Raw genomic sequence first — 14,865 nt, forward strand, 5'->3', positions numbered from 1 at the left:
AGTTTCAGACTTTTATCTGAACAAATTCTGTTATTTCTTTCTTCAGCCACAAATATAGCTCTTAGATTATTTTTCTAGCACTAAGGATCCACTGCTCACAAAAGCTCCTGTGAAAAGTGTAAAATGCCATTAATTTTTCAACTTCGGTCCTACTTCTAAAATTTATATCCTAGTTTTTGACTTTATTTTGGTCGGCAATTTTTATAATGACTCTCTCGCCCCTGGAAATATGTAAAAGAAAGTGGGCGAGGCTAGCCTGGACATCTGACGTCACACTTCGAGGCTCGTGAATTACGCCAGAGATCTGCCATTGAGCCCGCCTCAATAACCACCTTTGACCCCGCATCATTTCACATGGGCTTCAAGGTTCTGGAGACTCGCAGTTTAATCCGACGTACATGATTGTGTGTACATATATACCAATGATATCCTTGCTTGCGGAAAAGGACAGGATCCTTGCGGAAATACAGACATGCTATTCATGGCTACCATACCAAATTGGGGGCGTTCGTTTAGCTTCCCTGGGTCTACCCCGCGGTGCTCACTCGGGTGAGCCCCTGACAAGAGCTCAACGAACGACCACTCACCGCTCTCGTAGTGACGTCGTTTACCTGGGGCCAGCCCCCACGTGACCCACTCCACAAGCAGGGCACTGAGGGCTGACCTGGGTAGCCCCTGGAATGATGTCAAAAAGCTGTTCGAACGCACCGGGGCAAACCGGTGATGATACAGGGAAGCTAAACGAACGCACCCATTGTTATCCATCCAACGATGGAACATTTTATTGAAAGGTTCTTGTTGACTAAAATTAATTGTTTGTGGTATAATTACAGTCCTATTGTCATTCATCCAATGCACAATCCACATTTAGATGATTTATATATAGTCAACTTGAGCGACTTGCATGGGGGGAGTCAAACCAAACATTAACTATTTGTACTTGAAAGAAGCCTAAACACCACGTGCTGCTGATTTAAAACCGTCATAACAATTTCATGGAGTGATGAAAATCTCAGTAGGCCTATAACCTATTCATGCTTTCAAGACAAACCTTATACAAACGGGGGAAATAATACTCACACCAGATTACTGTCAGAAGCATCTGCAAAGTTGGTAAACTAAAGACGTGTACTTTGTACCTGCCTAACTCCTCCGTTGACCCAAGCATCTTAATTAATTGGTTTGTCCTGATTGCCAAAAATATTGAACAAGATTTTGCAGAGTTATTAATAACTGTTTTGACAGGCCCACCTAAAAACCTTGACGGTTCAAAAAAAGTGTGACATCGTGCCTGCGCCTACAAACAATGCACATTATCTTGCCTAGGCCTAAAACAGTTCACACTATATTTGCCGAGTTCAATGACTTAAATTTGTTGTTTCGTTGAGGAAACCAGGTCTATTTTATTTGCCTTGCAATGGTTTACTTGACTTTAAAGTTCATGCAAGGTTCACGATTATAACTCGACCAGGTCGCGAGCAGGTTGAAGGGAACAAAGCTGTGTCCCTGGCCCGGGACTCTATCCGGGCTGAGCCCCGGTGTGAGACTGAGTTCGACCTGGTTGCGTGCAGGTTGTTTTGGGGACATAGTACACGACATTATGGCATCTTTAAAACCATTTGGTGGAAATCTGTAAAATAAGACCACCGCCCCCCCCCCCCCCAAAAAAAAAAAATAAATAAATAAATAAAATAAAAAAATAAAAAACACACACATAAGACAACAACCAGCTTACAAAAAAGTTGGTGTGAAAATTGATTTGAAGGCGTTCTCAGGAGCTCCCATTGCCATTTATTTCAACTGTTCTTTTTCCCAAGATGTGTTCCTTTGATTTTTTTCAAGAAGGTTTCTTCAAGGCTTCTTCTTGACGGTCAATATACCAGGTTTCATTCACAGCTATGGTAGACAAACTTCTTTGCACACTTGCTCCATCAGACGGCATCTCAGAAGGTGTACCATAGTTCAAGAGGCCCAGTTCCACAGATACACAGAAGGGTTGAATACATGCAAAATAAAGACAACAAGTTATCCCCAGAAAAATACGATTTGAGACAATCATTTAGACAAAATTATTCAATGGGTGACGACATTTCATAATTCATTTTACATGTGTGTTTAATTTCTATAAAATGGGTTGGGGTCAGATTTAGTTTAGAAAGTCTCACAATAAAGTACACCGACGTCTGTATGGCTAGCCCGACCTTCGGCCACCCGGGGTAGCCGATCTGATCGGCTCGTCGGCTTCTATTATTTTTCTTACTTAAAAAGTGTGTCTGGCCTGTTGGACTATATCTAATGGTCGACTCCACTTGGGGTTTATTTCCGGTGGATATAAGTGAAAGGTCAGTCCAGCATCCTCGATTGATTTGCCACTCATTAAAATCTTCTACTTTCAAACTTAACCTGATTAAAGACATTGGACACTTTGGTAATATTGTCAAAGACCAGTATTCTCTGTATCCAAATGTATGCATAAATAACACCTGTGAAATCGTGGACTCTAAATTGGTCATCGAAGTTGCAAGAGAATAAAAAAAAAAACCTATTTGCACAAAATAATTTGTGTGATTTCAGATGCCTAATAATGTAATAAAATGCTTCAGGCCGAACGTATTTCAACACTCACTTATGAGAAATTACCTCTTTCTCAAAAACTACGTTACTTCAGATGGAGTAGTTCCTCAAAGTGTTTTATTCTATTAACAGCTCGCCACTGCTCGTTACCAAGTAAGTTTTTAAGTTAACAATTATTTTGAGTAATTACCAACAGTATACCAAAATTTTGTACTTAACAATTATTTTGAGTAATCACCAACAAAAGTGTCCAGTGCCTTTAAAACGCTTTGTCTGTATAGCTATTACAGTCACAACAGTAGGCCTACCATGCGGTTTGCAAGCCAACTGTTTGAGGTTGAAACAGGATGTGTTGTGAGATACGTGGGTTGACAATACGATTGTTTTATTGTTACAATGCAGAATAACTTTTTAACCAGTTGGTATCTATGACCCATCTTGTACAGTACGAGTCATGGCCATTTCTTTCTAGTTTATTGATGGTGAAACCGAACCGACTGGATTGTCCTAATCGGGCTTCGTCATTCAGACAATACTTGCTTGGTTTCGTTCTGCTGTCGACTGCTCTTTGATTTGGTGAACTGTATGAGTGCAAAGTAAAGTTTTTATACATTCTGGTGCATGACAATAACAGGTGAATCTCCACCCGATCCAGCTTTTACAGTGGACCTGAATGATCACAAATGCAAGAATTGAAAAGTTTTTTGCTACGGACGAAACATTTGTTTCATCTGCTCATCAGCCATCAGTTTCGTCACAGTACCGGCACAAGTTCTCTTCAGTGAGCCAGTCGATTGTATCTCAAAGCAACACAAACTCCACGCACTTTGCTTGTATTTAATGGTATACCTTCAATTTGATACGGATGAAACTTCGCTTTATTTGCTCACAGCCGCCAATTTCGTCACAGTGCCGGCACAGGTTTTATCTTCAGTCAGCTATAGTTATCTCGAACCAACACAAACTCCTCGCACACTGGTTCAAGTCAATGGTTTACCTAGAGGCCTAGTAGCATTGTAATTTGTGTGGCCAATGCACCAAGCTTGAAGCTTATTGAAATATCACAAACTGAACGTCATCTCGAGTCGTAGAGGAGTGTCGTACATTTTGTTGCAATTCTTGCATACGGGCTGACTCATCTTCATCTTCAATTTGCTTGCCTCAGCACAAGAGAACAAAGGATGGCAACGGTTCATCAACTGTCTTTGAACATTCACAACATTGTCTTGTTAAGTTTCATGGTCTGCACAACTGCGATCGGATCAATGATCTTCACTGAGCATCCGAGAGATACGAGCGTGGTAGCAGGCAGCGATGCAACATTCCGCTGTGGTACTGATCTCACATGTAGCTACTTCTACTGGGGTCGCTACAAGGCGTCCACAGGAGCCTTTTCTTACATATCTAAGTGCTTAACAAGCTATGAATCTCAGTATGATATCCAAGTGGAGGAAAATGTGTACACATTGCTGGTTCAGGATGTGAGCTTAGAGGACACGGGGACTGTGTTTGAATGCTGGCAGTACATTGGAAAGTGGTTGAAGTCAACGAATGCTACGCTGACGGTCCTGCCCGAACCGCCTAGCTGTCGGACGAGTCCATCTGGGCCTCACGCCGTGGGAGATCGGATTTCACTGGAGTGTAGTGAGCCAAATGGCCAGAATTCGGCAGGTCTTTCTTGGCAGTCTGCGAGGGATGGAATTAAGTTGGATAACATGACGGAGTTATCACCAGGCCTGCCGAAGACAGTAGAGTTGACGCTAACGGAGCATGACAACTTCGAAGCATTTATCTGTACTGCTGGTGAAGATTCAAACGGCACTAGTTGCTCTATAACTCCCCTGGCGATACCGACAAACGTCACCATCTCCCCGTCTGGAACACTGTCCCTGGCAGATGGTCAAGATGCGGAATTTTATTGCGAGGCCAAAGCCGTTCCTAGTGCAACATCGTACACGTGGTTAATAACAATGGGCGGTGAAACACACGCCGTAGATCATCTTCAGAACAACACTGACCAAGTAGAACATCTCGCCATCGATGAATCAGGAAGAACCCTTCGCGTAATCAATGCATCAGTAATGGGAGATGCTCCTCTACAAGTCGCCTGCAAAGCTACAAACGTATTAAATATAACTGGAATCAGTCTACCAACTACTCTACGTGTTGAGCAAGTTGTAGACGAGGACCCTCGCACAACAAAATCGTCATTTTCCCCATCAAACAAGGAGACAAATAATGATAGAGGAAAAGACACTCTTAGCGATTGGTCGCAGATGACCCTCGTGATTGGCATCATGCTTTGCGTTGTCGTCGTTTTCATGGCAGCGGGTTTGGGGCTGCTGTACGCCCGCTGGCAGCGACGAATGACCGGGGCAAATCAACCGTCGAGTCCCACCTCGCGCACCCACAACGATAACACACCGTTCTCGCTACACGACCCTGAAGCCGACTTCAGGCGTGGTTCATTGGGGTGTGTGAGAGCTTGTGCCGTGATGGAGTGCTCCCAGTTACAGCAATTTGGTACCGGGAATGATAATGAGTACATGGAGGTGTTGGGGACCCAGTCTAACACCCCAGCCCCCGCCCATGAGAAGGCAGTAGCGACGGAACCAATTTACGAAAGACATTTTTGATGGATACTAATTTATAAGGTGAAATGCAATGCTAAAGGGTGTGGAACAAGTATGCAACCACAACTAAATGAACCACAATAGTGATTTTACGATCCGTACGGGAAACTAAAGCCCGGTTTTTATTTCCTCCACATTGGAATCGAATTTGGTGACACAATAATCGGTACGCTCCCTGATGAAAATTCGCTTTGTATGAAGCATTCGCAGAAATTATGAACCAGCTTTACTCTTTACCTAACTCCCTCCGATGAGTCTTTTTGCGATAGAGGAAAAAAAACAAAAAACAAAAACAATCGGAAATATCCCAAGAGTGTAACGTCTGTACACGGTGTACTTTTGGGAAAATTCCATTCCCACAAAAAGTAACATTACTAGTGTTGCAGTTCTCCATCTCGATAAATTAACAACAGGAATGCACCGTATCAAAAACCGCTCCACTTAAAAGACATAATCTGCATCCACCCAAAACTGCTGTAAATCAAATGGCGTAATGGGGAGGGGGCACTGGGGCACGTGCCCTAAATTGAAATCTGGATATTTCATATTAAAAGAGCCTAATGTGATAATTTCAATTTGTTTAGAACCATCTTTCCATAAGTTACACATACATACAATGATTACGTGTTACTTCCCCGTCGGATATCTTTAAAAATGGTAAATGGCATAAATAAGAGCGCTGTAATGGGGCTTTTTAAAGGAGAACTGCAAACAATGAAAACAACAGTGATAATAGTCAGAAGTGCCCCTAGAAATTACATGAGTGCTGAAAATGGGCTTTTTTGAGAAATGCAAAATCAAGAAAACATTGCTGTGTATAAGTGCTGCCTGCAGATGTAAATAATACTTTACTATGACTTTATAAAGATGTGATGTTGCCTCTAGATGTCTATTTATCGGGTGAAAGTTTATAACAATTGCTGAAAAGGTAATTAAAACAAAAAAGGCTCATCATGATTAATCTCTTTTGCTCCATTTTACATTGTATTAAAAATGTACATTCGCCGCATTCAAATTTGAAGCTTGTCTTCCATAGATTGAAACTCTGTTCTCTCACAAACGTAGACTGTAATGATCGTAGATTTTCGATTAAATTTCCACAAAACTATAGTTCTACATTTGTTTTATACCTGTTTATAACAAAAACGTAAATCTGGCGTTGTGAGGTAGATTGATCGAATCTATTCTTAAAATTAACTGAAACCGTCAATATAGGGCTAGATAGCTTAGTTGGTAGAGCGCCGGCACGTCAATCTGGAGGTCGTTGGTTCGTATCCCACTCTAGAAAATTTGTCTTTGTTCAACCCCAAAAGTCATTTAAAAATTTACCCAGTCAGTTTCCCTTGTGGTTTAAATTGAATACACTTTGTACATACATAGGGCTACGTGTTATTGTAGTCAGTATTTCCGGCACTTTTACCAGTGGTATGCCATCCGATAGGCGCAGGCCTACCTGCAAAACATGAACAGGAACTTACGTGTTCGTGTTATCTATAAATTATTCGTTTTGTAAAGAAAACATGTTTGTTTTTGTCTCAGAGCCTTCCTCAATAAAATAAGCATTAAATCAATTTTCTGTCCATTTATATTTTGGAGCTAATCGTGAATCGTGATCAAAGGAGACCCAGGACAGCCATATTTTGCCAATCATCTTCTCTATACTCCGGGACAATTTAAACCGTGGGGTGGGGTGCAATTACCAACAATGCATAAACAGGGCCCAATTTCATAAAGCCTGTAAGCTCAAAGACCTGCTAGCACAGGAAATTCTTGCTTAGCAATAACGGGTTCGCCGCCATTCCATAAAGTTTACATTGTTGCAACTGGTGCCCAAATCATTATTATTTTTTGCTTAGCTGTATTTTCTGCTAAACAACTTTATGAAATTGGGCACAGGAGGCAATTCGGCCAAATCCTGTCCCGTTTATATAATTTTATGATGTTTAAAACTAATTGTTTAAAGGAACACGTTGCCTTGGATCGTTCGAGTTGGTCTTTGAAAGGCGTCTGTAACCGTTTGTTATAAAATGCATTGGTTAGTAAGATGGTTTAAAAGTAGAATACAATGATCCACACACATTTGCCTCGAAATTGCGTGGTTTTCGTTTTACTTTGCGAACTAACACGGTCGGCCGTCAATGGGAGTCAAAAATTTGACTCGCATAAATGGCCGACCGTATTTGTCGACAAGGTAAAAGAAAAAACACGCAATTTTGAGTGATACTTGTGTGGATCATTATATTCTACTTTTAGAATATCTTTCTAGTCATATGCATTTTATAACAAACGGTTACAAACGCCTTTTAAAGACCAACTCGACCGATCCAAGGCAACGTGTTCCTTTAAGGATGGAGTCTGCCATTGATAAACAAAATAATAATATTTGTGATGGTTTGCTTCTGTACGTAAGTGCAGTAAGGTTCCCGCTGAGCTGGAAAACTCGTGTTTATGTCACTTCCGCTGTACAATACTTTCGATTCAAGTCCGTTAAAGCCATTGGACACTTTCGGTAAACAGTATTGTCCAAGGCCCACACTTCGTGTATCACAACTTATATATAAAATAACAAACCTGTGAAAATTTAGGCTGAATCGGTCATCGGAGTCGGGAGAAAGTAACGGGAAAACCCACCCTTGTTTCCGCACGTTTCGCCGTGTAATGACATGTGTTTAAAATAAATCCGTAATTTTTGAAATCGAGAATTGATATTGTTTTAAAGTTTTCTCAAAAACCAAAGCATTTCATGGAATAATATTTCAAGAGAAGTCTTTCACCATTACCTTCTGTAAACCCTGTAAGTTATTTGTAAATATTATGTGAACTTTTAATTTCTTTTCTGTACCGATAGTGTATAATGGCTTTAAATCTCATAATTAAGTGGTGGTGCTCACTCAGTATATTTGTTGACTGTGTAATTTATGATGACTATGCAACATAACATCGGGTAGATTCAATAAAATATATTTTATTTCACGGCTGTTTCGGTTAATAAATAGCATTTAATAGGAAATATTATTACATTTAAAAATAAAACAGTACCCATGTTAGCATCCCTTGTTAACTATATAGTATGAATAGTATTAAAAACTTCAGAATCAATATGAGCACCAGAAAATTACTTTTTAGTTCATCTAGAGCTCTCTAAATTGTTTTGTTCCATTCAAAAACACATTTACTTGTAAAACGGTTTTACAAATATTTGATTAATGACGTCTTATTCAGATTTAGTCTACCACAGTTGTTTAAAATTTCTTAGTTACAAAAATAACAAGTACATTCTTACTGATCAGATGTTGAATCAATTTGCAGCATTTTTTTTATTACTCTTTATAATTCCCATTACCAAGATTTCTCTCTTTTTTCAAGAACCCCAATCAAACCAAAGAACAAGTACATTGTATGGTTAAATGCACTGGACACCATGTCAAAGATAATTGTCAAAGACCAGTATTAGCACTTGGTCTATCCCAACATATGCATACACATAAAATAACTAAACTGTGAACAATTTTACTCAATTGGTCATCAAAGTTGCAAGAGAATAAATAAAGAAAAAAACACCCTTGTGGCACAATTTTGTGTGCTTTCTTATGCTTAAAGAAGGCCTGAAGTCTTTTAATATTTTGAGTGAGAAATTACCTCTTTCTCAAAATCTACGTTACATCAGAGGGAGCAGTTTCTCACATTGTGTGCTATCGTTAGTGCTCGTTACCAAGTAAGTTTAAGTTAACAATTAGTTTGAGTAATTACCAATAGTGTCCAGTGCCTTAAAGTTATATTAATTTTGTCGTCAATCTAGCTATTACTCATGCATACCCCAAAACCAGAACCAACCTAATATAGATTACAATCCCCTCTTTCTTGTCAAAGCTTAATCTTTTGAAATTCATTGGCTATGTCAATGGCAGTTCTATACAGATTCACATTTTCAAGATTGACAATTATTGCAACCACCACTCCCTGAGGCAAAGTCATAACATCATTTTGTGACAGCTTATTGGATTCATTTTGATCATCTGGTTTCCCATCCTCTTGAACACTGCCCTCTTGTGACCCATCATTCAGTTGAGTCTTGTCCAACGGATCTGATTCCCTGGGTACAAGGAGCAGTACGGAACTTGCCCCAACAGCGGCCCCAGTGTGAGACACAAGTTGGTGTTTGTCGGGGCAGAAGCCTTTCTGTTCCCCTTTGTCACGTACCCCCCACCCCATGGCGTAGAAACCGTCACGCTCCCAGCTGCACTTGGTGATGGGCACTGCGGCCCAGATTGCCCTCACAGTCTCTGGTTTGAGGTAGCCCGGTAGATATCCAGCTTCTGAAAATAATAATATACATGTATTTTTAAATTTAGCCTTCAAGAAAAACTATAGTGCTAGGGTCGAAACGTCAGGTCATTACCTATTAATTTTTTTGCATTTATACCATAGGTCATTTGTTTGTTGATAAGCAGTTCACAACAGCTAACTTTCTTTTTTTTTTCTCGTTTTAAGATATACTTAGTATTTCCGAACACTTTTAATGTACTGGGATATAATCTCTCATTCCTATAATTTGATCAAGTCTTCTAATAATGAATGAACCAGCTCCATTTCTGAGTAAACCAACAACGCCCTTCCACACCCTGAAATTGAAGCAGTGAGAACAAAATGAAAACAAAATGACACTTTCTTGGGTCTGCAGAGGTGGGGAAGTAAGGAAGTTGCAGAAGAGAAAGTTCAATACAACAGAGCTACCGATATTTGCATCTTGCAATCAGAGAGATTTTTGTAAAACTATCAGGGAGATATTTAGAATTACATTTAACATAACAGGGAATTGTTTTTTTCATAATCAGGGAGTTTTTTTAACGAGGAAAGATTGGTTGATTTTCAGGAAACTTCAACAGAATAAGAGTTGAAAGCTCTGTACATCCATGGCCCCTCCACCCCTCTGCCTGTCCCTTCCCCCTCCCCACAAAAAAACAACTGAATATTTACCTCTATGCTTCTCTGTGTACTGATAACTATACACCATGGCGTTTCCAAACTGAACCAAGTCTCCCACATCAGATAAAAATCCGCCTCCTGCCCACTTGTGCGATAAATTGACGGGTGGCGAGTTGAGCAGTTTGCCTCTCTTGTTGTATGAGTAACCCCTGGCTCTGTTGTAGATGAGAGGTTTGGCTTTGTCTGGGACGGTGTGGTCCATTCCGAGATCCTTGAAGATCGTCTCCATGTAGGTGAGGTAGTCTTGGTCAGCGACGGCATCGACTATGGCACTAACTAAAGTCCAGCCGTGAGTGGTGTAGTAAAACTTACTTCCTAAAGCAAGAAAAGAGATTGTTTATGCAAATTAAAGACAGTGGACACTATTGGTAATTGTCAAAGAATAGCCTTCACAGTTGGTATATCTCAACATATGCATAAAATAACTAACCTGTGAAAATTTAAGCTCAATCGGTCACCGAACTTGTGAGATAATAATGAAAGAAAAAACACCCTTGTCACAGTCACACAAAGTTGGGTGCGTTTAGATGGTTAATTTCGAGACCTCAAGTTCTAAATCCGAGGTCTTGAAATCAAATTCGTGGAAAATTACTTCTTTCTCGAAAACTATGGCACCTCAGAGGGAGTCGTTTTTCACAATGTTTTATACCATCAACCTCTCCCCATTACTCGTCACCAAGAAAGGTTTTATGCTAATAGTTATTTTGAGTAATTACCAATAGTGTCCACTGCCTTTAACCTAAGGATTTAAAGGTAATGGTTTGAAGTTTGATAGTACTAACCTGGTATGTTAAACCAACAAACTGTTAATGTTAATCCAAACCTGTTTAAGCTGATTTGGTTTATGTGTCAATGGCACTCAAACTTAACTTGGTTTAAGAGTCAAAGTTAATGACCATTTCAATTTCAATTTTATCAATGTTCACCTGATTTAACTGGTTTAGTAAAGCTAATCTGAGCTTAAATCTAGTTTATCAATGTCAGTTTTAGCTAATCTGGTTTCTGCATCACTCTTCACCCGACTTACAAATTTTACGAATGTTAATCTGAGCTAACCTGGATTATCAATGTCAATTTGATTTAACTTGGTTTATGCACCATAGTTCATCTGATTTAACTGGTTCATGAATGACATACTGAGTTAATCTGTTTTTTCAATGTAAATTTGAGTTACCCTGGTTTATTCATCTTTGCTCATCAGATTTAACTGGTTTATGAAAGTTAATCTCAGCTAACCTGGTTTATGCATCAACGGGTCCTCCTTAAACATCTCCAGAGCGTCTACAACTGAGGAGTAATCCTTCGTGACGTAAAACTCTTTCAGTTCAGAATCTTTCTCTTTCTTGTTGCATTTTTCCTTTCCGTTGTCAGTCAGTTCTTTCATCTGATCATCTTTGGAAGAGTTTTTCCCATCATGCTCGTGGTCAGTAGATTTATTCTCAGTTCTATTGTCTTTCTTCGAGTCTTTCAGCTTCTTGATGTAGTCTTTACTGTAGTGTCGGATACCGGCTAGGTGGGACACCAGTTGTCTCATTGTGATGTCAACCTGTGAGTTCAAATGAAGGCATTTAAGGTTTTTAAAATGAAGTTTCTCTGACTGAATCACTACAAGCTGTGATGTTTTTGAAATGGCCAACACAGTGAAATTACAATAGTCATTGCAAGTCCAAAATAATAGGCATGATCAGGACACAAAGGATTCTGGGTTAATTAGAATCTGCCCAAGCAATACCGACAACCAATCAATCAATTAGCAAACATTTTTATAGCACCAAAATCAACATTAATTGTTCAAAGGTGCTCGTAAAGTTAATTCCCACTTGAGCAGTTTCTTGAAACTATGAATAGTCTGAGCATCCTTGATGTGATTTGGAAGAGTGTTCTATTCTTTAAGTCCAAAACAGGAGAGTGAGTGATCAACCATCATGGCGTGCTGATTTTGAAGCACAACTAGAAGTCCTGACATAAGCAGCATGGTGTAACTCTTGGCAGCTCGATTGAATTTTTAACTGTGCTCGATTCCCTTAAAATGGCCCGTGTGCGTATGGGCTATCATCATTTACTCATTCGGATCCCCTTAAAAGCCATCCTGGCCCCATCCATGGCCCCGCCCCTAACAAGAAAGTGTACCTGCTCTCCATCAACCTCTTTCTCAGGGAATTCAGGTAAATAAAACTGAACAGGTTTGTCCATATCTAGCTTTCCTTCTTCCCAGAGTTTGGCTACAGCTGCCATCGTGAACGACTTGCTGATGCTTGCAATGCGATGAACACTGTCGCTTGTACACGGAAGTCGGTTCTCTATATCTGCATATCCTAGCCCTGTTAAAATTGAATTGGTAAGAAACAAAAATCGTGAAGATCACAGATTTACATAAAACTTACTTGAAATATTTCTGTCTGAAATTTCATATTTGATGAGAAATAAATAATCTAATTTCGCGTTTTGAGTTTATCGCTCAGTGAGCGTTTTATTCATTTTTGTTTTGGCATCAATGGCATGCAAAATTTGTAATCCGTTTTTCACTATTTTCTCAAACTTCTACAGGTTTGTCAGTTTATGTATATGGTGGATTTCATAAAGTGCTTACACTGCCAGCAACTTGTTTACTAGCAAAACCAATTCTGTAATGTTCCTTTAAATATAGCAATCATTAATAAGTTTTGGGGTTTCGGATTTTGGAGGTCGGTGACACATGCCTTGAACTTTGCTCTTGAAGGGGCACATAAATTTTCTTCTGGTGAGGGGCACTTCAATGAGGAAAATGTAATTCTGTATCTTGGAACTTTACAAAGGGCACCACGGCAAAAGTGTAGGCAGACCTGATACATAGGCGATTGCCTCCATGCCCCCTGGTCATTGCCTTGGTGCCCTTGAAATTCTTCAGTATTAATTTACAATTTCCTGATAGGGTGCCCTTTACCATGGAGAAAATGCCTTGGCCTGAAAACATACAGGCCTGCACAGGGTAGGGGGCAATAGACCGATCCATTAACCTCCGCCCCATTGCGTATTGACCAATCACAATGCAACGAAGGTCCGACAAATAAGGTCCGACATATGCGTGCGCGTATCTTGGCGCGCGGGGCAGAGTTGTGCAGAAAGGCATTGGAGAGCCCCACGTGTTCTTGCTCACACGTGCATTGTGGGCCGAGCCTACTGGATTGGTCTATTGTTGTGGGTGCCGTGGGTTAACTCAAGGCCTGTGCTGAGCTACATAGATGAGACGTTCTCTCCTCACCTTCCGTCCATAATAGTCTCCCGTCGACACTTACAGCAGCAACGATACCGGGTGACCCAACCTCATCCTTAGCTCTCTGGAGCAAATCTCTTGCTTTCCATTTTGCCTCCTCCAGACCAGAAGTCCCGCCTCTCTTCCTTTTATCTATCTTGTCTTTCTTTTTGCATTGAGCTTCTTCGACTCCAAGAATGCCGAGGTCCTTAATAGGTTTATGCTTCAAAAGTAGACTTGCAACTAGTCCAGTGGCAACCGCTACCCCACCTCCTAGCGTCCATAAAAAAGAGAGCCGTAGCCTATTCCTTCCTGAGTGAGAACCAGTTTTATGGCTGTGATACCAGTTTTTGGCTGTGAGACACACTTTTGATTTCCACTGATGGCTTTGGAGGTCGAGTAAGGCACCTTTAACTTTGAACATTTCAACAAATTTATTTTGACTCCAGTAGAGAATTTGTCTTCAGTTCAGCGAGTGGAATGCACTTGTTTACAGAGGATCCCTTTCACTATTCTCAATGACGATTCTGAGGTCTGTGATGCTTATAAAATTGACCTATAAAGAGGGATAAATAAAAAGAAAATTTAGAATATTTTGAATAATGGATACAATCAGTGATTTATCATTGTCTTTGTTTATTTTTTGTATTTGTAGGCCTTTAAAGTCTTTATCCCAGATGCAAATTTAACATGTTTATTTTTATTGTATTGTTTTCCATGATGGGGGTGAGATGTCAAAATTTCAAAAAAAGGAATCTAGCGCCCCAGTCACTAGGTCTAACACATTATTTAATTATTAATTGCCATGCACAGGAGAAAACAAGTTCCAATTTGAATTGAAAATAAAACCTAAAAGAAAAAAGTACAGTCCAAACAAACAAAAACAAACCAATGCAATTCAATTCAATTGATCGAGTTATCAACAAAAAAACAATCAATAGTGCTTAGTTTTTTAGTAGTGTGCAAAAATACCACAGTAAATGCAAACATAATTCAGTTCCCATTCTGGACAAAAACAACATCTGGCAAACCCATTTATTAACCGTAGTAAGTACTAAAGCTAAAAGGGCATCCATCCATATGGTGTAGTGTATCAGCTCACCATGTGGAACAATGGTCCCATGATATCTGATCATCGACAGGAGTGAACAGTGAAAAAGGTCAGGCTTAGTGCGAGTGAGCACTTCGATAACAAAACCATGATGACAAAATAACTAAGTTGTGACGAAACGACCGCCACCATTAACTTATTTAGTTTCACTTACTACGCCCTTTGAATTTTGCTGCATCCGGGTTACTTAGTTGAAATGGTCATGAGAGAGATTTTGTTGAAAAATCGCTTGTTGTCTGCTGGACCATCCTTTTATTTGAAAGATGGAATTATTTTATGGTGGTTGATTTATTATTTCAATGTTTTGATTGTGTACAAAAAAAGTTGAG

At 39.8% G+C, this 14,865-nt stretch overlaps 2 protein-coding genes across 4 annotated transcripts; one reads left to right on the forward strand and one right to left on the reverse strand.

Annotated features, from left to right (window-relative positions):
- The first annotated feature begins 3,007 nt into the window (after positions 1–3,007).
- Positions 3,008–8,024, forward strand: LOC139937157 (uncharacterized). The gene has a single exon (XM_071932190.1). The coding sequence runs from the start codon at positions 3,756–3,758 to the stop codon at positions 5,208–5,210; it is 1,455 nt and encodes a 484-aa protein (XP_071788291.1). The 5' UTR covers positions 3,008–3,755; the 3' UTR covers positions 5,211–8,024.
- Positions 8,025–8,152: 128 nt separating this feature from the next.
- Positions 8,153–14,832, reverse strand: LOC139937154 (serine beta-lactamase-like protein LACTB, mitochondrial). 3 transcript variants are annotated; one of them, XM_071932186.1, is made up of 6 exons: positions 14,691–14,832; positions 13,435–13,981; positions 12,324–12,514; positions 11,430–11,739; positions 10,185–10,508; positions 8,153–9,523 (listed from the first exon to the last, which is right to left on the reverse strand). In XM_071932186.1, exons 2-6 carry the CDS (start codon positions 13,847–13,849, stop codon positions 9,072–9,074), a joined length of 1,692 nt encoding a protein of 563 aa, XP_071788287.1. In that variant the 5' UTR covers positions 13,850–13,981; positions 14,691–14,832; the 3' UTR covers positions 8,153–9,071. The 3 variants fall into 3 exon arrangements, with proteins under 3 accessions (XP_071788287.1, XP_071788288.1, XP_071788289.1); XM_071932187.1 differs by lacking the exon at positions 14,691–14,832 and adding an exon at positions 14,528–14,585; XM_071932188.1 differs by lacking the exon at positions 14,691–14,832 and adding an exon at positions 14,481–14,537.
- Positions 14,833–14,865: the final 33 nt, after the last annotated feature.

The sequence above is a fragment of the Asterias amurensis genome, chromosome 5, assembly GCF_032118995.1.
Source record: "Asterias amurensis chromosome 5, ASM3211899v1".
Classification (NCBI taxonomy): domain Eukaryota; kingdom Metazoa; phylum Echinodermata; class Asteroidea; order Forcipulatida; family Asteriidae; genus Asterias; species Asterias amurensis.